The 26,374-nt window shown below is 29.2% G+C and overlaps 1 protein-coding gene across 3 annotated transcripts; it reads right to left on the bottom strand.

The window, feature by feature from the left end:
* Positions 1-26,147, bottom strand: LOC122849307 (ecto-NOX disulfide-thiol exchanger 2). Of its 3 annotated transcripts, none has more exons than XM_044147995.1 (9): positions 25,960-26,147; positions 25,792-25,831; positions 4,711-5,756; positions 4,441-4,635; positions 4,154-4,337; positions 3,353-3,459; positions 2,545-2,736; positions 1,502-1,814; positions 1-1,417 (listed from the first exon to the last, which is right to left on the bottom strand). In XM_044147995.1, exons 1-9 carry the CDS (start codon positions 26,059-26,061, stop codon positions 1,197-1,199), a joined length of 2,400 nt encoding a protein of 799 aa, XP_044003930.1. In that variant the 5' UTR covers positions 26,062-26,147; the 3' UTR covers positions 1-1,196. The 3 variants fall into 3 exon arrangements, with proteins under 3 accessions (XP_044003930.1, XP_044003932.1, XP_044003931.1); XM_044147997.1 differs by lacking the exons at positions 25,792-25,831; positions 25,960-26,147 and adding exons at positions 5,940-5,995; positions 6,081-6,100; XM_044147996.1 differs by lacking the exons at positions 25,792-25,831; positions 25,960-26,147 and adding an exon at positions 5,940-6,104.
* Between the last annotated feature and the right edge of the window lie 227 nt (positions 26,148-26,374).

Consider the following 26,374-nt stretch of genomic DNA (forward strand, 5'->3'; position numbering starts at 1 on the left):
TCATTTTTGGATTGTTCACAATTTTTTTTTTTCTTTTTAAAATGGTTCGTTAATGTTCATTGCTTGGCGGTTGTTTGAGTATGGCCGACTTTCAGCTAATTCTATTGTTATTTGCAAATACAGATGCCTCGTGTATAAACTTTTTTTTTAACACAAAACAATAAAAAAAAAAAAAAAAATTATTTGTTTTAAACAACACAAGATGAATTATTAACCGGCATAGTGTAGACAAAAAAAATAAATCTCTCTTCTTTTGGTCAACTCTGGTTAGAAGTACGAAGATTTGCGAAGATTTATTCTGGAGAAAATTATTTTAAAAAATATTAAAGGTAAATACTTTTTTTATATCAAACCTAATGTTTTTATTACAAAATTTTGTTGATTCAACTTGAAAATTGTTTAGTTTTGTGAGAATGTTATGTAGATAAAATCCTTACAATAATCAATCATACAGAATAAATGTTTCTACAATATTCAGATAAATTCAGGCACTTGTTCTCATTTTTTTTTTATTTGCCTGAGACGTTGTTATAGGTTCTCGGGCTTTTTGGCAACGAATATTGAGAATACACTCAAACAATGTACATATATATGCCAGCACAAAAAAAAAAAAGAGAGTGTGTGTGTGTGTAGTGAGCAGTAGTGAGTGCGCACACAGCAGCCATTTTAACCCGGGACATTTCAAAAAACATACCTCAAGATAATAAACATTTTTTTCTTTTCTTTATTTTAATTTTAGTTTTAACAGTCTAAGATGACACTTTACACATGACTTTTTTTTTAAGCTTATTTTTAATAAGTGACTGTTATTATTAAATACAATTACGATAGTCGATATATATTAATAATTATTAATTATTGTTTTTTTATATTTCATAAACGCGTGGCATAATATTTTTGAAAATATACTAGGTTTATATAAAGTAAGGATAAAAAAAAAAACAAACAAAAACAAGAAAATAACAACAGAAACAATTCTATCCAAACTAAAATGGCAACAAAAAAAATATACATATAGAAAAGAAAGAATAAAAAAGAATAAATTTTGTAAAGAATAATTTGAAAAAATGATTTAAACATCTATATTGCTAATCGGACTTTCAAAATCTCTTGTGAGATCGTGGATTGTTATTAAACTATCATTAATAACATTTTGATGATTCTTTGAGATTCTAGATGATGTATGTTAAGAGTCGTCAATTATTATTTTTTATAGTATTAAAACCAGAAAACAACCAGCGTCGTTCCATGTTTGCTCCGATTCCTGATAATTCTTGTTTAAAAACTTGAGGAAATCTTAGCATGAGATTTTCGACCTCATTTGGCCTCAATCCAGAATCTATTTTTTGCAAATATGACCACACGTAATCTACACTTGCTCCAAATGGATGAATATGAAGAAACGTTGAAATTAAACCTGAAATTTTTTTTATTTAATTATATTTCAAATATATAACGAAATATTTCATTTGTTAAAGAAACAACAATAATTGCATCATACCGATAAGTTTAGCATCTTTTTGGTTGACTTGAACACAACCAGAAACAGCTGCGATTAGTTTTGGTAGTTTCGGTTCCTCAGTTACAACATCATCATCTTTGTCCAATGTTATGACTTCATTGTCATCAATATCTGTTGCTGATTTACCATTCAATTTAAAAATTAAATCTTTAATTTTTTGATCATCTTGAGCTTGCTGTTTTCTTGATGCCATTAATTGTTCTTGCATACCCTTGATCGTTTGCTGCAGTACCTTGATTTGTTTTTCCCTGGCATCAACTTCTGCTTTTGTCTCGGATTTCAATAAATCGACCTGTAAATTTAAATTAGTATTAATAAAATAATCATAAGATCATGGACCTAGTTTCTGAACGCTTAAGGTATAGTCAATTTTTAAGTGCTTCATATATATATACGAAAAATACAAAATTCCTGTTACAATTTTTTTTTTTTCATTACAATAAACTTTGAAGATAATAAAAAAAATTATAAATATGTAAAAAAGATAAAAGTTTATTTTCATAATAAATTATTAAGTGAGCCACTTTCGATGGCCCAGTTTCTGAACGCCGAAAAGTGTAGTGTTTTAGTTCTGAACCAAAAAAGTAAAGAAAAATAAAAAGGTCTCTAGTCTTTTTAAATAAAACAATGTAAATAGAAAAAATTCAGATGGATATACTACTTTCAGGTTTAACATGATGTAAGTAGCGTTCAACAACAAGCCAGGCCGTCATTGATACACAAATTAATATAATTTATTATTAATTAATTTTTATCATTAATAGTTCTATTATTTATCTAAAAAATGATATGATAGATTATCTAGAATCATTTGAAATAAAATTACTAATTTTTATTATTTAATTGTACGTATTCCGACCATTACTAAATATTTTTAAGTAACTAATATCTGCGAACAAAAAAAAATAGATCTTAAAGATTTTCACGTCATAGTCTGTATGATGTGAGAATGTACCAATTCTATTAGTTTTTTTTTTTTTTTTGTTGGTTAGTGTGTTAGAAAACAATTCATCATAATTTACTTCATTTTTGTAAGCTTCCAATTGACATTTTAAACTGTCAGCATCTTCCTCGAGTGTCTGTACTTTATCATTGTCTTCAGAGCCATTAGTACATCTTGCTTTTTTTCTTTGGGGTTCATCCTCGGAGTCAGATACTTCCATTTCACCTTCACCTTCCATCAGTACATCATCAAGCTGGGAGGACTTGATTTCCTAGGACAAACGAATTACATTAATGTGCTAATATCAACCATATAATATTTATTTTTTAAATTTTGCATTAGCCCAACAGTAGAAGACAAGATAAGATATCTTTTTCATTTTTTCAAATTAAACAATTCATCCTTCTACTTTTGCAGGTGTCATATTTTAAATAAATAAATAATATTTTTTTTAAACCAAAAGTATAAATTTTACATGCAGATAATTAAGTAATATTTTTTTTTATATTATAAATTTAATCAATATCTTCACTTTGTTAAAATTTTGCCTTTCAATTTACCAAATTCCAATTAATTTTCAATTTACCTTTTTATTAAATGCACCAGTACCATTAATTTTTTTTTCTTTGTTTTTTTTTTTAGTTTCGACTTACCTGCTGTGATTAATTATTACTCAATCATCTGCACTTGTGTTTTCATCAATTCACGTTATACTTATAATCAATTGAATATTAACAACGAAGCCCGTTATAATAATTATTATAATAAATATAGATCCTTTCCTTATTATTTAACAGAAAATTTTTTAAATTTATTATTTGGTTTTTTTTTTTGAATATACATATATTTAAATAAATGAAAAGAACCTTTAGACAGCCCATACATACCGAAGACTGTTTCATCCATATCTTGATATTCTTTCTCTGTGCCTTGGTGAAATGATCCCAAACCTTCTTGTGACTTGCAGCAGTAAAGACACGTTCAATGTGATTGACTGTTGGATGATGACGCGGTCATGTTGCATGTCAAGTAATAAAAAAATGAAACACAACAAATCCTCTGCTGTACTTTCAATTTTTCAAATATTTAAGTTTAAAATTTTTTTTTTTTTTTTTTTAATTATTATTTTTATTTTTTAGCATTTGTTTGCTGATCAGCGGTCTTGTTGGATGTTTGTATTGAGTAGCTACTTTTTTACATTCTTTAGAAATATATACGCATTACAATATATTTAGAAACATGAAGTAATATTTTTAGAGAAGAATAATTAATTTAAATATTTATGAAATTTTATATAAACATATTTCTTGGTGTCTCTAAATTATTTGTATCAATGCAAAATCAACATTTTAGAAATATATTTTATATTATTATTTATATTTTTTTTTTCCAAACGCCTGTTTTTCAGCATCATTTTCAAGCATGCAATGGTAAAAGCTGTTTTTAGAAATGTATTTAAAAAAAAATAATATATGAAAAATTTCCTCAAGAATATCTCGTATGAGATTTTTTTTCTTTCGATCCGGATTAATCCATATTGTCCCAAGGTTGTAATATAGTTATGAATTCGAAAAAAAGAGAGATAGAAAGTATGAAACTTACCATTAGCAATTAAATGAGAGTCCGCATCGAGTTTAACAGTAAATATGTAATACATCATTTTAATAAGTAATAGTTATTAAACTTACATTGAATTAATAATCCTTGCATTCTGCCTTTCATGAGTTCTTTGGCTCTTTGTAATTCCTCTTCATACGATGACTTTTCAGTTAATAGTCGTCTTACATGTGAATTTGTTGACTGTATCATTGAGTAAAATGTGTTAGCATTTTTTTTTGTACAATCACCACGTTCAAGCCAACTAACAACAATCTAAATCAATTAAAGAAAGAAAAATCAAGTAAAAAGAAAAAAATGAACAAATATACGATAAAATGAATTAAAACAGAAAGCTTGAAATTCAAATAACATTTACCTGAACAGCTTTTAAAAATGTATCATCTTGCTTAATTTTTTCACAAATATTTGATGCTTCATAATCAGTATAATGAATAACTGGCCTTTGACTAGATTGCATACGTTGTCTATCTTCTTCAAATTGTTTTTGATGTCTTTGAATTCTTTGTAATCTTCTCTGTTTACATTCCCACTCATATTGATCATCTTTTGCCTAAAAAATATATTATTTTGAGAAATTACGATAAAATTTTTTAAATTTCAAATGTATAAAAATTAATAAGCTCACATAAATATGTGCATAGTCAACATAAAGTCTTCCAGTATTCGCAGAATCAACACCACTACCTATTCTAACTCTATATCCGGATAAATAAATTGCAGAATCAACACAGTCTTCACTGGCAAATCTAATATGACAAAAGCTTTTTTTTGATAATCGTAGTGTTGTTATTTCACCGCACCGTTCAAATATTTCTTGTATATCATTTTCTGTAATATTTTCAGGTAAACCACCGACAAATATTGTACGACAACCAGGCGGTCTTTCACGTGTTGTTGGTGGTGGTGCATGTGGACTTGGTGGTATTAAAGTACAATTTTTACAATGTATTAATTCTTTGGAAATTGGATGATTTGTTGCTGTTGAAGATGACGATGATGATGATGGTAAATTATTTCCCATCATTTGTGCAGCAATATCATTGACAATTGAATCAGGTGTTATCAATGGCGCTCCAATAAGGGTACCGTCATGTGACATCATATTCATTCCCATATGTCCATAGCCGTGTCCTATATGTGATAGTCCTATGTCACTAAGTATCGGTGTCATTGGACCCATGCCCATTATTGAATAATCAATACCCATTCTCCAAATATTTCCGGTACCATCAAGTGTTGTCATGGTTGGCACATTTGTAACACCAGTTGTTGTAGTTGCTGTTGGTGATGATACATCTTTATTTCTAGTACTATTACTCGATGTTATTAAATTATTTTCATCACTACGACGATCATCATTATGACGATCACGATAACTTATACGATCATCCCTTCGATCACGCTCTCTACGATCGTTATTTCTATCATTTCTTGATCGTCTAACGTTATCACGATCACGATGTGTTGAGTCTTGATGTTTATCAGGTTCATCAACACTGCCATCATGTACAGTTGGTTGTTGATTTTTGTTTGTACTGAATTCAAGAGGTGAATCATTCATACCAGGTAGAGGCAATGGTGTTGACAAGGGTGCGTGAAATCTTTGGTTTGCAAGGTCAATAAAATTTTGATGGGTTGTTGCTAGTGGACCAAGACCCAGAGGACCGATCCCTGAAATATGTAGAATTAGATATTCAAATTTTTAAACAACAATAGGTCATTTGACTGTGATTCAATGTTTCTTTTTCTTTATACAATATAAATAAACAACTATTAGTGATTGTTCGCTTGTCGATGTTAATTGTTATTGGGAGATAAGAAAAGAGGTTATGGTAAATAGAAAATAACACTTGCCAATGGAAGTCATTGCCGCTGGTGACATTCCAAAATTGTAGGCCATTATTATCAGACTACCGTTGATTGAAAGAAGGTATAATTAATGTTTAAACAATCCTGGGTTTAGTCTAATTCGTTGTATAATTATATGTAGCATACTTATAACATGGTCTATGTAAACATATGGTTTATGCTAATTCTTGATATATTATATATATCGCATCAGCAACAGATAAAATCCTAATCATCAGGATAGCTATTCTTGTATAAGCATAATCTATCGATTATCTAGATAGCCAGATGCAGAGAGTAATATCTATGGTAAAATTCTTCGGTTGATATTAGTATTGACTAATGTATCATGGGCTCATTAGTGAAGTTTTCAGAGGATGTTCATTAGGCGCTGTGGTGGCAGCTTTCTATGTAAAATCTATATAAAAAGTTCACAAGCGCCGCCATCGGAAAAAAAAGCCCTAATGAGATCATCCTCTGAATACGGGTGCAGTGCAATCGGTGGTAAGGGGTAAGGGTGGGACCATATACGTCGGGATCCAGGTGGAGCCACTCTATCGTACCAGACAGAAATTCGGCTAATTAATCGGTCTTTTCCGGGCTTTCCGAGTTTCCGAACTTAAAATAATAATATGGATAATCAGCGTTTTTTGTATATCTATAAAACTGAAATTAATTTTCTAATCTAAAATTATCTTCATTTTAAAATTATCTTTCTTCCCCACTTTTTTACTTTCACCATAGACTCGAGGTCATCCGGTGCAAATGTCCCTGTCTCGATGGTTGGCAACCATCAAATTATGTGGAACTTGAACTAATTATTATAATTAAAATTAAACAATATATATAGAAGTACAAAAATTAGCTGTGTTCGATGGTCGTCTCGGCTCAGTTCCGTCTCACTTACGGCTCACTTATGGCGCTAGCGACGTACGGTTGTTTGAAGAACTACAAAGGCACAAAATCTCAATACAGGTGCCTATCTATATCATCACTGTATCAATGCCCCAATAAATATTGTTGATTGACGAAATGACGATTGTTGTTGTTGTTCGTTGTCGTTTCAAAATTTATTGTTATTTATTAAAACTTTAATTTTGTAATAATAAAATGATTTCATAATATTATTTTGATTGTTTTCATCTATTTTCTATGTATGAAAGATAAAAAATGATTGTTAATAGCACAGATAATAATTCCATCTCCAAAATTTGTATTTTCATTTTTATTTCTTTCATTCACTATTTGCTCTCACCTGCACCCGTATTCAGAGGATGTTCTCATTAGGGCTTTTTTTTTCCGATGGCGGCGCTTGTGAACTTTTTATATAGATTTTACATAGAAAAACTTCACAAGCGCCACCATCGGCTGAATCCTCTGTACTGAGTCCAATTCACAGAGCAAATTTTTTACAATTTAGGGCTTTTTTTTGCCGCTAATGGCGCTTGTCAAATTTTTTTTATATAGATTTCACATACAAAAGCTCTACAAGCGCCGCCAGTAGAGGAAAAAAGCCCTAAATTGTAATGCCCTGTGAATTGGACTGCGGGTGCTGAATTATATTTTCTATATTCATTTTGATTATATATTTATCAACTCATTGTAATAGATTATTATAATGACACTGTTAGCATAAAGTAAATAAACAATATTTATTGAAGCATTAATACAGTGATGATATAGATAGGCACCTGTATTGAGATTTTGTGACTTTGTAGTTCTTCAAACAACCGTACGTCGCTAGCGCCATAAGTGAGCCGTAAGTGAGACGGAACTGAGCCGAGACGACCATCGAACACAGCTATTGATATGATAAAAGTTAAATAAAAAAGAATTTGAAAAATATCAATAATAAAAATAAATAAATATGACTGAATAAATAAATAATAAAAAAAAAAAAAAATTGGTTTCATTTAATTGATTTCGATAAAAAATTTGAATTTTTTTTTTTTTTTACCATATTGCCGTCCATTTTACCATACTTTCTCCTACTTTTTACCATATTGCTGTTTTCAGAGTTGGCAACGCTGTGATAATATGTGTGTTGACTTTTTGACACATTTTAAAGTAGTGTATGTAATAAATATTTGATACATCAAGTATTTTAATAATTGTCAGCAATCGTCAGTATAAAAATCTTATACAATTCATATATTCAATATATTCAATATGATTCAATATAATATGCTGAATTTAAAAAAAAGATCTGGTAACGTTTGTTGGGGCATGCGTGGCCCGCGTTACCCGTTGAAAATTAAAAATTTTCAATACTCCGGCTAGGGCCATGGGTGTCTTAATTCCTCAGATATAATGAAATTATGGTTTTTTACAAAATTTTACGGTTTATTAATAATAACATTATTCAAAAGAAAATTTTCATGTTTATTGTTTTTTTTTCTCAAAAAATATTGGAGATAGCAAAAAAAAACCGTTTATGCGGGCGATAGAGTTTTTTGCGACGCAAAATAAGATCCCGTTACGAATTCTTGGTTACATGTCAAAAAAAATTTTCCAAATAAAACTCAAAAAAAACCATGACAAGAAAAATCATGACAGAAAAAATTTTTAAAAAAAATTACGTCATAATAAATTTTTTTTTTCTAAATAATAAATTTAATATTTCATATAAATTATTTTTCTCATATGTGTAGCCGTTAGATTTTTTACTCAGCTAGTAGATTTTTACTTAACCTTAATAATAGCCAAACAATCAATATCTACATCATTTTACTTAGCTAGATTTTGCACTTAGCTATATTTTTATAAAGCTAGATTTTCAACTTAGCTGTGATTGTAGCCAAACAATCAATATATCTCCATTATTTTTCTTAGCTAGATTTTTTACTCAGCTGTAATTGTAGCCAAACAATTACTATCAATTTTATTCAACCATTCAAATCTTTGTCTCAGTCACTAGATATTTTTTGTCTAAATTTTTTTTTTTTTACTTTTTGTTGTGATTTTTTTTATCGTGATTTTTTTTGTCGAAATTTGTTTTGTCGTGATTTTTTCTGTCAATTTTTTTTTTTTTAATTTTTTTTGTCGGGAAATCTAATTCTCTATTTCAATTTTACGTTGAGTTATTCATTGCCTAATTTTTCTGAATTGTTGAAAAATTGATTAAAAATAATATAATATAATACTGAAGATACATTTTTAGAATTGAAAGAAGCAATGCCCATGGCCTGAGGTTAATGAAAATATGCTTGGCTCTAGTTGAGAAATATGATTCCTTTTTCTAATGGTTTTGAATAATCTAATTTTTTAATTTGTTTTCAAAACTTTCATTGGGATAATAAGGGTTTTCAATGAATCACGATTCATTGGGGATAATTGGCTTTTTTTTCGGCCTTGAATAGCTTCTGAGAAAAAAAAATAAATAGGTGATTATTTTTTTTTACATTTCAAAGTTTTTTTCTTTTCGTTTTTAGAGGATGCAAAAAGCAAAAATCAATACGAAGTCTTTATTTTCTTTTTTGGTCAAGCTATTCGATTTCTAATTTTTTAAAATTTGTTTAAAACCGTTATAACTTTCGGGATAATGAAGATAGAGACATCAAACCAAGCTTAAATGAAAGGCCTTATAAAGCTCCATAATGAGATATTTGGTTTTTTTTTCGGCCTTGAATAGTTTCTGAGAAATAAAATTAAATATGTGGATATTTTTGATGTGTAAACATCTTTAGGCGCGGGTTGGGTTAGAGTAAAAGGAAAAAACATAGAGTTTAGACGTCAGATCCGGTAACGGATCTGGGCAGGAATCCATTTTCTGTTTGCGTTTTTACATGGCTGCCATAAGTCTAAACATGGCTGCCGTAATTTTAAACATGGCGCCTCCATGATCCAAGCTTTGAACACTAGATACACTACACACACATTACACACAACTACATTTTTCAGTGATATTTTGGCAATATATAGTAATAGTAATTTCGAGTGATTTAAACGCGCGTGTGAATTAAACATTGTCGAGCGGGTGGATTAAATCACGGAGGCGCCATGTTTAGAATTATGGCAGCCATGTAAAAACTCGACTTTTGCGTGTCGTGAGTTCGCACCCTCAGTCTACATTGCACCTTGCAGTGCCATGGTAATCGGTCGGTAACCGTTACCATCAGCCGTTCTGTAGTATAGATGAATTTAAATGCGCGTATTTATATATTTAATTTATTTATTATTATATATATATACGCGCCGTTGTATATATTAATATACAAGTATTTTATTTGTATTTATTAGTTATACTTGCATTTGTTAGGCGAAGTAAAGTTCATATTGTACATATATATACATGCATATGCAAGTATTTTTCATTTACAAGATTAATATACCTATTATTATTGTTTATATAAAATAATATTTCCTAAATACAAAAGATAATATTGAATTATTATACAATAATAATTTATTTATAATATTGACTAATTTTATGTTTTAAAAAAAGAGAAATAGACATTGATGACTGATGTGTTAGTTTGAAAGAGAAAATTATTATTGTAATTGTACAGAAGAATTTCAGAAGATATTATCATAACCGAGACAACATGTTTTTTTATTCGGTTTTTATAGAAAATTTTCTCACGATTACGGGAAAAATACGGAAAAAATTCCTACGAATGCGCAGTGGTTAAAAATGGAGTTGAAATATGGAAAAAACGGCTATTTATCGGTTATAAATCGTGTAGTTATTGAAATAACGATTAATTCTCGAATTTAATAATGGCCATCAATGAATCTCGTCAAGTAAAAAAAAAAGTCAACATAAAAAAATTCGATATCGCGAATAGTTTTCGAGTTATAATAACTTATATATTTCGATATATTAAGTTTTTTTTTTTAATATTAATAAAGGCAATCGATAAAACTCGCCAAGCTAAAAAAAAAGCCCAATAAAAATTTTTATATCTCGAATAGTTATCAAATTATAGATATTTTTTTTAAAATGTATACAATTTTTTTTTCTCAAAAAAAAAAGTCGAAATTTTTGTTTTTTTTTTCAAAAAAACTGCTAATTATTGATTGTCGCGTATTGTTAAGCACGAATATATATTTTTTTTTCGAAAATAATGAATATATCCAAGTTTTTTTTACTTGGTCGCTAGGTTTTTTACTTAGCTATATTTTTTACTTAGCTATTTTTTTTACTTAGCTATATTTTTTACTTAGCTATATTTATAGCCAAACACACAATATCTACATAATTTTACTTAGCTATATTTTTCCTTAGCTATATTTTTTACTTAGCTATATATTTTTTACTTAGCTATATTTTTTACTTAGCTATATTTTTTGCTTAGCTATTTTTTTTACTTAGCTATATTTATAGCCAAACACACAATACCTACATAATTTTACCAGCTATATCTTTTACTTAGCTATATATTTTTTACTTAGCTATATTTTTTACTTAGCTATATTGTTTGCTTAGCTATTTTTTGTACTTAGCTATATATTTATAGCCAAACACACAATATCTACATAATACCATATTTTTAACTTAGCTATATTTTTAACTTAGCTATATTTTTACTTAGCTATATTTTTACTTAGCTATATTTTTTACTTAGCTTTATTTTTTTACTTAGCTCTATTATATTATCAATTATGAAAAAAATTATCATTAACATTAGAAAGATATCGATAATTCGAAAACTATTCGCGCGATCAAAAAATTGTATTCGATTTTTTTTTCTCCTTGATGAGTTTAATCGACTTCCATTATTAAATGAATAAATAAAAAAAAATCGATATATCGAAATTTTAAAAAATATTATAACTTGAAAACTATTCGAGATATTGAAATTTTTTTAAAAACATTTTCTTCTCCCCGACGATCTCTATTGATTGCCATTATTAAATTTGAGAATAATTCGTTATTTCAATAACTATACGACATATAACCGATAAATAGCCGTTTTTTTCATATTTCAACTTCATTTTTAACCACTTTGCGCATTCGTAGGAATTTTTCGTAGAAACACGCCGAAGATGTTTACACATAATAAACCCGCGAGTCTAGATGGCTCACAAAATTTTTTTTTTTTTATTTTATGGTTTTTTTTTTTTCGTTCAAAAACTATTGAAGATAGAGGAAAAAACCGACAATGCGGGCGATAGAGTTTTTTTAGACGCGAAAAATGAGCCTAATACGAAGTCTTTATTTTCATTTTTGGTCAAGTTATTCGATTTCTAATTTTTTCAAATTTAATTAAAACCGTTATAACTTTCGGAATAATGAAGATAGAGACATCAAACTAGGCTTAAATGAAAGGCCTTATGAAGCTCTATTATGGCATATTTGGCTATTTTTTCGGCCTTAGCTTTAATTATAGCCAAACGATCAATATCTACATTATTTCCCTTAGCTAGATTTTTTACTTCAAAAAACTTGGAAAAAAAAAAAAAATTTACGAAAAAAAACTAAGTCCCTTATTTCGATTTTGGCAAAACTATACGAAATGAGTCAAAAAAAAAATAAAAATTCGGATGATCATAATGGCCATAATCTGCAATAAGCAGCCACGGGAGGAACCATGGGGTGCTCGGGCCTGAGTTCGGTATCAGCCCATTAAACTAGGCTTAAATAAAAGGCCTTATGAAGCTCTATTATGGCATATTCGGCTATTTTTTCGGTCTTGAATAGTTTCTGAGAAATAAAATTAAATATGTGATTATTTTTTTTTGTTTCATAGTTTTTTTTTTTTCGTTCAAAAACTATTGAAGATGGATGAAAAAACCTATTATGCGGGCGATAGAGTTTTCGAAGACGCATCATTTAAGCCTAATACGATGATTTTCCTTCAATTAGTTCTTAAGTTATGAACGTTTTTTTTTTTTCGTTATAAAATACAATACTCCGGCTGAGCCTATGGCTCCTAGCCTCCGTAAAAAAATGTTTTAGATATAAATACTGATGATACATATCCCGGGAAAAAATGAAAAGATCTTTTTATATATAAAAATATATCTTTAGATATAATAATATATGAAAATATATCTTTAGATCTCAACTAATATAAAATTTTCTAGCAGTTTTATGTCGGGATATCTTCATAGATGTATGTATATATCTTGATATATGATGTTATGTCCAAACATCTCTCGATATATATACAGAAATATGAGTATATATCTGAAGATATAAAGACATATGAATGTTCTTCCTCTAAATTGTAAACGATATATTCAAACATATTATTTCATATACAAATATCTTTCGAGATATATACACAAATATGAGTATATATCTAGAGATTTGAAGACATAATAGAATGTTCATACTGTAAATTTTCGGCAAAAGATGAAAAGATCTTCTTATATATATAAGAATATATCTTTAGATATAATTATATATTAAAATATATCTTTAGATATAATTATATATCGTTTTATATCTTTAAATCTCATTTAAATTAAAAGTTTCTAGAAGTTTTATGTCGAGATATCTTTACAGATGTATATATATATCTTGATATATGGTGTAATGTCCGAATATCTTCTGATATATTTACAAATATCTGGATATCATCACAAATAACATATAATATAAAAAGATCTCCATATGTATGAAAATATATCTTTAGATCTCAACTTAATTGAAATTTTCTAGCAGTTTTATGTCGGGACATCTTTATAGATGTATATATAATATATATATCTTGATATATGGTGTAATGTCCGAATATCTTTTGATATATTTACATCTCTCGATATATACACAAATATATGAGTATATATATAAAGATATGAAGAGACAGTTCTTACCCGTGTAGGAATTACGAAGGCTCACAAGACGGCCAAGTTTTCTCCCGACGATGGCATTCAATGCTGGCCCTGCACACAGAGAAGGATATGTTAACAGTTAACATATCCTGTTTAATGTTAACATATGCCATGTTAAAATGGGTGGTGGATGATAAGTTTACATCAAAGATATATATATTAACATTAAACATACGTATCTTAATAGTTAATATGCGTATGTTAACTATTAAGATATCTGTAATTGACACAATTTGAAGGTTAGGCTGATAGTTGAAGACATTTACGTATGTAAATATAAAAATTGAATGTAAAATTAAGAATGAATTTACAAAAAAACTAAATTTAAATAAATTTATGACAACACGAGTACATATTATATTATATTACAATTAGAATAGTATCACAATTTAATGTCAAAAAAAAAAAGATGACAAGTAGTAGACTGGCGCATCAAAATATTTGGCCGCGTAAAGATACGTATGTTAACTATAAACATACGTATGTTAACAGTTAAGATATCTATGTTTATTGTTAATATATATATCTTAACATTAAACTTTTGTATGTTTAATGTAAACATATTGGTATGTTAACTGTTAACTTATCCTTCTCTGAGTGTGGTGAAAATATTACTCCGAATTTTTCCGAATTTCTCCTTGATTACTCCGAATTTCTCAGCGATTACTCCGAATTTCTCCCAAATTGACCCATGCGGAGAAAAGAGTGGAAAAATTTTGTCCTCATCGTTGATTTCGGAAGAATTTTTCGGCGGTAAAATTATTTTTTTCAAATGTTTCTTCGCGTGTTTTTTTTCGCGGAAAAAGATTTTCGAACGCTCCCTTACCCAAGTTGATTCGGAGAAACGACGGAAAAATTTCTCCTCGTCATTGATTTTAGAAAAAGTTTATCAGCAGTAAAGTTATTTTTTCACACGGTTGGAGAAATGGCGGACAAATCTCTCCACCCTTTCTCCAACTTTCTCCACTATTTGTTCAATTTTTTCTAACTTTTTCAATTTTCAATTTTTTCAAAAAAAAATGACTAATTATTAATTGTTACATAACGCAAGGCATAATGATGTTTAATTTTTTTGAAAAAAATGAAAATTCGAAGACACTTTTTTTCAAAAAAGTTGATATACCTGAGGTACTTGGTCTAAAAAACTCCCGTGATCGTTTCATCAAATTGATGAATGTGGGGAAATGAGTGGAAAAATTTCTCCTCGTCGTTGATTTCGGAAGAATTTCTCTGTGGTAAAATATTTTTTTTCACAATTTTCTCCGCGTATTTCTATCGTGGAAAAATATTTCCGAATGTTTCTCCACCCAAGTCGATTCGGAGAAAATTCGGAAAAAAATTTTGATACTTTTCTCGGCATCGGTCAATTTGAGAGAAATTCGGAATAATCGCGGAGAAATTCGGAGTAATTGCAGAGAAATTCAGGAGAAATCAGCTATTCATGAGCTATAAGGCTTGGCTGATTCACGGTTGGTTCTCGCTTACCAAGGCTTGTGCCGACCATTCATTGAAAAAGAACTGGCCAGCTCTTTTGAAGCCATTGATCGGCCAAATCTTGATAAACGATTTGGTGGCTGAGACTGGAAACAAATGATTAAGCCAAGGCGTGGTTCATTAAGGGCTAGCCGGCTATTGATTTATTCATCGGCTGAGCCTCGGTTAATTATTGGGGGGCCAGGACTTGGAATATACAATTAAGCAAAGAGTTGGCACATTAAAGACTGCAGCCAACCTGTGACTTGCCATTTGTCGGCCGAGTGTCGATTGTTTTTTGGGTCACCAAGACTGATTAGTTTTTAATCTTTCAACATATATAAATATATTAAGAGCCGTTGTTATGTAGTTGATATTGAAAGTTTTTTGTTCAATAAATGTATAAAATTGTATATAATTATTATATACTGTACATATAACAGTTACTTATTTTTTTTTTTACATAACGAAAATTTCAAAAAAAAAAAAAAGATCTGGTAACGTTTGTTGGGGCATGTGGCTCGCGTTACCGTTGAAAATGAAAGATTTTCAATACACCAGGGGTACGTTCCAAATCCTCCGTTCGGTTCGGTATATATCAAGATGGCGGCGATTCTACCTAGCAATTAAGATAGGTACAAAAGTCCGCCATCTTGATATACCGAACAGAACGGAGGTTTTGAAACGTACCCCAGCTAGGGCCGTGTTAAATTTTATTTATTTCAATGATTTTGAACAGTAACAATATAATATTAGTCAATTTTTTTAGATCTTTGAAATAAAAATGACAAAAATTCTATTTTTTATTATTTTATGAAAACTATAATTTATTTTGAAAAAAGTTTTAAATAAAAATTGATTTTTATCGATTTATGATAAAATCAATTTTTTGGAGAATATAAAAAATTGACTGATTAGATCATGCTTTTTTCTATTAGGGGCGATAGAATTTTCAGAGACGCTTCTTTTAGGCCAAATCCGAAGTCATTACGACAATTAGTTCCAAAGTTATATAATGTACGGCTAAGCCTTTTCGGCTCCCAGCCTCCGTAAATTTAATTAAATTATGAAAATACATTCCAGGGTATATGAAACAAATAAAATTTATATATTGGCCAAAGTGTCGGTTAATTCTTGGATTGCCATGATTATAATGTATATTTAAGTAAAACATTTTATCGTCATCTTCAATTGTTGCTGCTATGAGGTGTGTTCGTTCACTATTCACACCGAGCGTATGCACGGAGCGTATGCAAGGAAGCGCTAGAGTTTTGCGGTCATTTGAAGAAACTTTAGTACCTAAAATTTACTAAAACATTCGTTATTTTCAGTCATTGTGTTTATTTTGTTAATTTAATAATTTTTTCTCAGCCGCAAGAACAAATTACCAATTAATAATAATGAAAGAGAGCGAAAGAACTGGAAAAAACTAATAGCAATAAATAAATAGTAAATTTTGGTTACTAAAGTTTTTTTAAATGACCGCAAAACGCTAGCGCTTCCTTGCATACGCTCCGTGCATACGCTCGGTGTGAAAAGTGAACGAACACACCTATGGTTAAGTAAGTAAGACTCTGCACCCGTATTCGCAGAGCAAATTTTATACAATTTAGGGCTTTTTTTTGCCACTGATGACGCTTATAAAATTTTTTTATATAAGGTGCTTTCTTTTGTGTATTTATTTTTTTTCCTGTTTATTTTCGCGCATGCGCAATTGAATGCGCAGTCGGCAAAAAGTCAGTTGGCAACAGCGTAGGACATGAGAGGCTGGATCAGCCATGTTTTAATTTTCATTTTTTAAGAATTATTTGTTCGACGCCACTGCTCTTTCCTCATGTTTGCATAATATGCGCATGTGCATGATCATGCGCATTCAAGTGAAAAAAAATAAATACACAAAAGAAAGCACCTATAGATTTTACATATAAAAGCTCCACAAGCGCCACTGGTGGATGAAAAAAGCTCTAAATTGTAATGCCCTGTGAATACGGCTGCATCCGTATTCAGAGGATGTTCTCATTAGGGCTCTTTTTCCGACGGCGGCGCTTCAAAAACTTTTTGTCAGAGTTCTGTATGAATCGTATTCTATGACAAGAGGGGTGCATTTCTTTAAGGTGAAACACAAGTATTGTTCTGTTTTACCGGTAAAGCCCATGTGTTTTATATAGGAAAAAATTAAAATAATAATAATAGTTTTTTTTTTGTATGTAAAAGCATACAGACTTCACCGGTAAAACAGAACAATACTTGTGTTTCACCTTAATAAAGAATTTTTTTTCGCTCTGCAATTTCGCCCTGTAATACCGACTAAAAACTAGAAACAAAAACAACGACAAAAGTGATAGAATCCTCTATGTAATTCTCCAGACTTTGAACATTTACGATAATATCCTGTACAACCTATGTGACAATAACAAGGAATTACAACAAGTAAATTCTCTTTTTATTTCAGTTTGACATAAATATTGAACAGTCATTTAGATAATTTTTCCAATAATTGAAAGCCAAAAAAAATAATGTCATGTGCTAGTACTGCCACTACAAGAAACAGCTTTTTCCTATAAAATTTTTGTCGGTATTACAGGGCGAAATTGCAGAGCGAAAAAAAAATTTTTATTAAAGAAATGCACCCGAGAGCTCATTTTCATGCTGCCGAGCTAGGGTTCACATCGATGTATATATATATACTATTTAGGGCAATGATGACAAGAAAGTAAATTTTTTTTTTAAATTAATTTGATAAAAATACACGTTTATTTTTTTTTAACACCTAAAATAAAAAAAATATCTTGTTTAACCTCATATTAATTCATTCTAATCTCACTGGAATATTTATTTTGTCCTTCTCTATTTCTATTTTTGTCTGCAACAGTAACAACAATCAACTTGAAAATTTGACAGCTTTATATGTTTACATTCTTAATAGGGTTATGGTGCTCAAAATCATCAAAACATGTCGTATATACATCGATGTGAACCCCAGCTCGACAGCATAAAATATAAAAATGAGTTCTCTTGTCATAGAATACGATTCATACAGAACTCTGACAAAAAGTTTTTGAAGCGCCGCCATCGAAAAAAAAAGCCCTAATGAGAACATTCTCTGAATACGTGTGCAGCACACCCGCACCCGTATTCACAGGGCAAATTTTATACAATTTAAGGCTTTTTTTTGCCACTGTGGCGCTTATAAAATTTGTTTTATATAAGTTGCTTTCTTTCAGAAAAATCTTCTACTGGAGCTCCAGATAAACGCCATCTGTTGGATCAGAAAGCGTCATCTGTCAGCGAATGTACAAATGTAATTTTTCAAAATAGAAAATGGCTGAGCATTGGCGTCAACTCTGTTATTTATTTGTTATTGTTGTCGATCGACCAGATAACCGGGATAACAGAGTTGACGCCGATGCTCAGCCATTTTTTATTTTGAAAATTACATTTGTACATTTGCTCACAGATGACGCTTTCTGATCCAACAGATGGCGTTCAAGGTCTGTAGATTAATAGACGGCTGGGATAAGGTCGTCGCACAAGCATCAAACATGGCCGACTTTTAGGCGCGCATTATTTAAACCATCTTTATAGCTTACATCTGGTCTATTACAGAAACAGTATACAACAAGAAGTTAACACTTAATTTTTTTCAATTAATAATTAATTAAATATTCTGAAAAATTGACAAAGTTATCAGACAGTTTAATATAAATAGTTGTAAAAAAGTGAAACAAAAGAAGAAGAAGAATAATATAATTTTTTCTTTTTCAATATAATACAATTTCGAATACAATTTTTTATCTGACAACAAAATATATTTTTCTGGCTTTAGTAGGCTTTTGCCTGTCGCATACTATAAATAAATGAATAAAATAACTCAATTAAAAGGTTTTTTAAAAATGGACAATTTTCCGAATACATTAAGAAGCTTGTTAAACTTGTTTTTAATTTTTTCTCGTTGTCTTTCTGACAGTATCCTTTTTTCTTATTCAACTCGTAATTCGCAGTCTAAACTAATATTTATTTTTTTTAAGCTTTCTACTTCCTAGTTTAAACTCGAAATTTCGTGGTGATAAAGACAATGTTGATTTTGAAGCATGAAATTAAATTTAATAACTCCTTCATTATATTTTTTTATTATTTCTGCTTGTAATTCATCAGCAAGAATTGATACTAAATAATCCTTATCCAAGTTTACTAGTGGCAATTCAATCTGCTGCTCATCACTTGGTAAACATTTGGTATTATTAGACTTTGGTAACTTGAATAAACTCTTTTTATTGTCAGTGGTATATTTATCTATGATTACATCAAGCAATGGTCTGGAAAAGGATTCACCTAAGTTTGTTGTTGACAACTGCTTTAGTGATTCACATGAAGTCTAATTAACATCATGTTCTAAAAAAAAAATAACTATTAATATTTTTTTATCAAACCAACTTTAATATAAGTTAAAATTCAATGTTTATTCTTACTCACGTCACTTGTATTTTGGTGAATTTTACTTAAAAAATCTATCAAAACATCACCAAACAAAGTTGGTACTGCATTTGGTTTTAATTTTTTTTGAGCCATCCTGACATTTGATGTTAATATATTGTAAATATCATTATTTTACCATTCAATCTCATGACGAGTAATTATTGATCAACCTATGCTGGACACTTTCTCCGCAATCAATTTCATGCCAATACTTGAATAACTTATGCGGATATTTTCCGAAATTGCCAAAACAGCAATGCCGGATAAACGAAAATTCCAGAAATCCGAAAACGGATAAGCTGAGAAATATTTTACAATAAATGATTAAATTTTGCTTGAAATTTTTTTGACATGCCATACACTGTTTGTTTCATATTGTGTGGTGAACATTAGGAGGGGAATAGCATCAAATATGGCTGACCGCGTACGCATGAGTCGAAAATCAGCCGTCTATTAATCTACAGACCTTTGATGGCGTTTATCTGAGCTCCAGTAGAATTTTTTGTGAAAAAAGAATAATTTTTACAGTGCTCCTACAAGCGCCACCGGTGATGAAAAGCCCTAAATTAATGTCTCAGTATCTGATACAGGGTATAAATTAGGCTTTTTTTCGATGGCGCTTGTAAAAATTTTTTATATAGATTTTACATACAAAAAGCTTTCTTACAAGCGCCGGAAAATGCCCACTGTAATGCCCTGTGAATTGGACTGCTGTGAATACGGGTGCCGCAAGGTCCCTATAGAATGATTCCCCATATACAGGTCATCCGAAGTAAAATCGTCGATATCCCCAATATGGCGGAGCCGCGCAAATTCAAACTGCTACGGCGTCAAGTTATATGAATTGCAGTCACAAAATAAATCAAAATAAATGATTAAAATTTTTTTTTGCATCTGTAATCATCATTAATGATCAATATATAATATGAAATAAAATAATAATAAGAATATTAATGTTCAGGGTGAACATCCAAAAAATAAAGTCTCTTTCAGCTCATTTAGTCCGTAATAGGGATATTGAATGTTGGTAAATATCCAGTTGGCACTATGTCCGACTTGAATACTTTACGTAAATCAACTTTTCCTATTTACATATTAAACTATTTTGCTTTTATCCGATATAATGTTATGCCACAAGATGAATGATAAATAAGATATATTTATTATGTTTAAGAGTAATAATTTTCGATGATATATTTTTTTTTATTTTCTCGTATTTTGTAATAATAAATTTATGACACTATGTATTTCTATTAATTAGCATATTTTAATTTTTTAATTTTTTAAATTCATGTTATTACGATATTTATCATAATATATGAGTCACCTTTTAACGAAAAATAATATTCAATAATTATACTGAATACTTATAAAATACCAGTATTTTTGAGTTTGTGTCTATGAGTTTGTGTCTATTCATCGTCTGAAAATAATGTCTTATTTATATGTAGAAATAGATTACAGACAACAAATAATAACGGTAAAATCTATCGTAAAAAAAATTGGTTCATCCATATACATAGAGTATCTTATTATCAAATTCCGCTAGTACGTAAATGAGCTAAAAACGATTTTTATTCAAAATGTGGTATATAGCTAATTCTACTTTCTATATTAAAATTATTGTCCGTTTGATAGCCGAATAATAATCTATGTATATTATTTTACTAAATCTTCTTTCTGTTTTCAGATTAATCAGCTAAGCTGATCAATAGCTTTCTGAAGTTGTATCTTTATTGTTCAACCATATATTCATTTGTTCTATATGTTTCGCAATGTATTTTCTCCGTTCGAATATATTAACCATTATAGAGTTTTAAATTTAATAAAACTCTGTGATGATTCCATCATACTATGTAACACTAGATTTTACAATGCTCAGATTTGCATTTGTTATTAAAACGAAATACTAGAAATCTGATTCATCCGCAAAAATTAATCGATAAAATAGGGCCCTGTTTTACTAACTCTTTTGGCACAAAATGGCGACACCATTCACATTTATTTAAAATTTATGTTTGTTATTATTTATAACATAAAAAATTTTTTATTTACAATTTAAGGCTATGTATAATAATAATAATAACAACAACAACAATAATAATAATAATAATAATAATCGTAGAAAAACTGTACGCCTAAAATTTCTGCAGCGCCATGTCTCAATCCTCGGGAATCAGAAAACACCGTAAATGAAAAAGTCCTTCTGACATAATATTGCGATTCCATCTATTGTGAGCTAGAACAAGTTGCCGCCGTAATGTTTTAGCCGACTAGCGGATCTTTCCAAATTCTGAAGTGTAAGCTTCGTAAATGAACTTTTCTTAAGTTATGAACTCTAAAATAGAAATTATAAATTAACGTATATAATTATCATCTATAAATTGAATTTAGAGATTTCGAATATGTTGTTTGCATTATATTGAAAATGATAAACATTTTTTGCCGTTTACTGAATTTACTAAAAAATTATGTTTATGTGAGTTGATAATATTTACTAAACATATTAGATAAAAGTATAATTTTTTTTGTTCATATTTAAAATATGATATTATCACACTAAACTTTTGATTCTCTTAATACGAGTTGGTGATAAAGCGAATTTTATTCACAATTTTTATCATTTTAATAAATATTGATAAAGAATTAAATGCCACTTTATAAAACGATAATAAAATAGAATTCTGAATTTGCACTTAACAACCAAATAAATAGTTATGTGTCCGCAAATATTGTTTCAATAAAATTAATATTCTATTTCTACACCAATTTTCGAAAATAGGAAGCTGTTATTTTGCATAATCAAAAAAGTTAATCCGAATAAACAATTCTATAAAAATGCTATGGAACTTTTTAAGCATCGTATAACAAAAATTAGGCCTAATGTATTGTTACACCAATTTTATAGCCATACGACACTGAAAATCATCTCACCCTGAGTCGTTAAAGTTTCAATCTTAAGAATAAACAGTCAAAAGTGAAAATAATATATCAGATTATTGACCGCTTGTGTGCATGCAACGTTATACAAATGTACATAATGGTTTTCATTAAACGGTTTCAAAATCCAAAGTGTGAAAATCCTGATTCATCCGCCGTATGATTTATCACCCAAAAATACCGTCGATGAGGCAGAAATTTTAGCGTACAGTTTTCTAATGATTATTATATTATATTATTGTTGTTGTTGTTATTATTATTATTATACATAGCCTTAAATTGTAAATAAAAAATTTTTTATGTTATAAATAATAACAAACATAAATTTTAAATAAATGTGAATGGTGTCGCCATTTTGTGCCAAAAGAGTTAGTAAAACAGGGCCCTATTTATCGATTAATTTTGCGGATGAATCAGGATTTCTAGTATTTCGTTTTAATAACAAATGCAAATCTGAGCATTGTAAAAATCTAGTGTTACATAATTATGATGGAATCATCACTAGAGTTTTATTAAATTTCAGAAACTCTATAATGGTTAATATATTCGAACGGAGAAAATACATTGCGAAAAATATAGAACAAATGAATATATGATTAGACAATAAAGATACAACTTCAGAAAGCTATTGATCGGCTTAGCTGATTGAATCTGAAAACAGAAAGAGGTTGTAAAATAATATACATAGATTATTATTCGGCTATATCAATCAAACGGACAATAATTTTAATATAGAAAAGTAGAATTAGCTATATATACATTTGAATAAAATCGTTTTGCTCATTCGTACTAGCGGAATTTGATAATAAGAGTACTTCGTATATGGATGAACCAATTTTTTACGATAGATTTACCGTTGATTATTTGTTGTCTGTAATATTTCTACATATAAATATAAGACGGATTATTTTCAGACGATGAATAGACACAAACTCATAGACACAAACTCGTAAAAATTACTAGTGATTTTATCGTATTCGGTATAATTATTGAATATTATTTCGTTAAAGGTGACTCATATATTATGATAAATATCGTAATAACATGAATTTAAAAATTAAAAAATTAAAATATAATTAATAGAAATACATAGTGTCATAAATTTATTATTACAAAATACGAGAAAATAAAAAAAATATATCATCGAAAATTATTACCTAAACATAATAAATATATCTTATTTATCATTCATCTTGTGGCATAAATATTATATGGATAAAAGCAAAATAGTTTAATATGTAAATAGAAAAGTTGATTTACGTAAAGTATTCCTTCGGACATAGTGCCAACTGGATATGCTACTACATTGACATATCCCTTTTACGGAAAATGAGCTGAAAGAGACTTATTTTTTATTTAATGAATGTAACCGAAAAGCGTCCGGGGCAAAGCATCTCGCAGAAGACCTGAAATACCAATACTAAAAGTAATCAGGTATTGCACTGTAAATCTCTTGGCAACCTTAACACTTAATATTTATGAACTTGTTTTACCTATGCCTATTATTTAAGAATATAACAAATAAATTACATGTATCTATATATATATCGTTCAATAAATAATTGTTTATCGACAGTCAATAAGATGTTCAAATGGCGTCAGATTTTGTATCTTACAGTTTTCTCAAAACAACCGTACTCGCTATCTTACTGTAAGTGTATGAAACCTCAAAAATCGACCATTTACCCATCACTGCAGCTATTTACTTAATTTTTTAACATGGGAACGAGAACAAAATTATAATTTTGTCGAACAATATTTTGACATTCATTTTTTATCAGAAAATTTTGACGTTCAACACAACAGATCTAAAGACCAAAACTTTGTATTTTTTTTTATTATCTGAGAATTAATAACTATTTACAAAAATTATTCTAAAATTGGCGTTTCAACATAAATATAAATAAAAGAAATCAAACAAATGAAACATATTTCTGAATTGATTTATCATGTCAATTATTATAATTGTTAGAAACACTAAAAAAATCATTTAATTGTTCTACACTAAAATTATATTGTTTTTCATTATTAACGTCTAATATTTCGAATAACGGGTTTTCTAGAATTGCTGATTTACCAACAACAATGATATAAGGATAACCCGTACGTTTAGCATTAACCATTCTGTTACCTATTGTCAATTTAGTTCTATCATCAACAATAACATCAATATTTTTATTGTTTAAAATGTCTAATATTTTATCGACAAAATGATTTGCAATAGATTCATGAGATAGTTCTTTTGGTGGAATGAGGTAAACAGTAAATGGTGCAATTAATTTTGGCCATCTAAGACATTTATCAGTTGACGATATTTCTAGTGATGCCGCCATCAGTCTTGTTAATCCAAGACCGAAACATCCCATTGTCAAAGGTACATTAGAACCATTGATTCTACAAGTAGCACCAAGTGGCTTTGAATATTTCGATCCTAATAAAAATGTATGACCAATTTCAATAGCTGATACTTTCTCAAAATCAGCTTGATATTTATTTTTTTCATCAAATAATGATGAATTTATTGCAAGATTAGATTTTTTATTGATCATTATTGTGTCTTCACCAATATTAGCTGGATAAAGGTACTCATGAGATATGATACCCCCAATTGAACCTGTGTCACTTTCAGCAATTATATAAGGTAATCCAATTTTTAATAGTATATTTTCGTATGATTGACCTACTAATTCGTAGGTTTTTTGGGCATTTTCAATATCAATGTCGAATGAGTAAAGATCTTTCATAATAAACTCACGTCCTCGAAACAGACCAAGTCTTGGTTTCATCTCATCTCTCCATTTTGTAGATATTTGATAAAGCAGAAGTGGCAACGATTTTCTTTCAATTTTTCCTCTGCTTGATAAGAAACTTGTTATTGCTTCTTCGTAGGTCTAAAATAAAGTTATTCACATTATTCATTCTTCAATTGATTTTTGTTTAATCAAATTATTAGTATTATTTTCACATACAGGACTCAGTAGATACGAGTGTCCATGTCTATCTTTAAGTTGGAATAATTCGGATGAATCTATATTATCATTAAGCCTACCACTTTTTTCCCAAAGTTTAGTATTTGTTAAGCTTGGTAATAGCAGTTTTTGACCATCAATACTTTCCATTTCATAGTCAACAATTTTTATGAGTTTCTCTAGTGATCGTAGACCCAAAGGTAATAGTGAATACATACCTGGACTGGTAGAGGATATTATCCCTAAGTCTATCATTAACTGGAAAATAATGATAAATTAAATGTTTTCAATATTTATCAATACATTTATCGAAACAATATCATTCGAATAATGATACGTTCTTTTATTGCTTTATATCTAGGTTAATTATTAAATAAAATTTTTACCTGATAACTCTTTGAACGAGTGTCACATTTCGGCGTTGCACCTTCAGGATGATGCACTACAGGTTGAAAAAGTTTCGTTACTCTGTGTAATATTTTTGTCATTTTTAATAATAATTTTTGTTCGACCAACGATCAGTTTTTTTTGAGCCGGTATTCCCACCGGTGGGCTGGTAAGGGTAACTGGTAAAGCCTAGAAGAGGCAGTGATGGGTAAATGGTCGATTTTTGAGGTTTCTTACACTTACAGTAAGATACTGTAAGAAACTGTAAGATACCTGAGACGCCATTTTTGAACATTCTTACCGACTGTCGACTGGACAATTAGCTGTCATTGCTCGGTATATGTTGGTACATGTATTATATTAAATAAATAATAATCTTATATATTTTGTTAAATAAATATATAAGATATCAAG

The sequence above is a fragment of the Aphidius gifuensis genome, linkage group LG2, assembly GCF_014905175.1.
Source record: "Aphidius gifuensis isolate YNYX2018 linkage group LG2, ASM1490517v1, whole genome shotgun sequence".
In the NCBI taxonomy this organism is placed as follows: domain Eukaryota; kingdom Metazoa; phylum Arthropoda; class Insecta; order Hymenoptera; family Braconidae; genus Aphidius; species Aphidius gifuensis.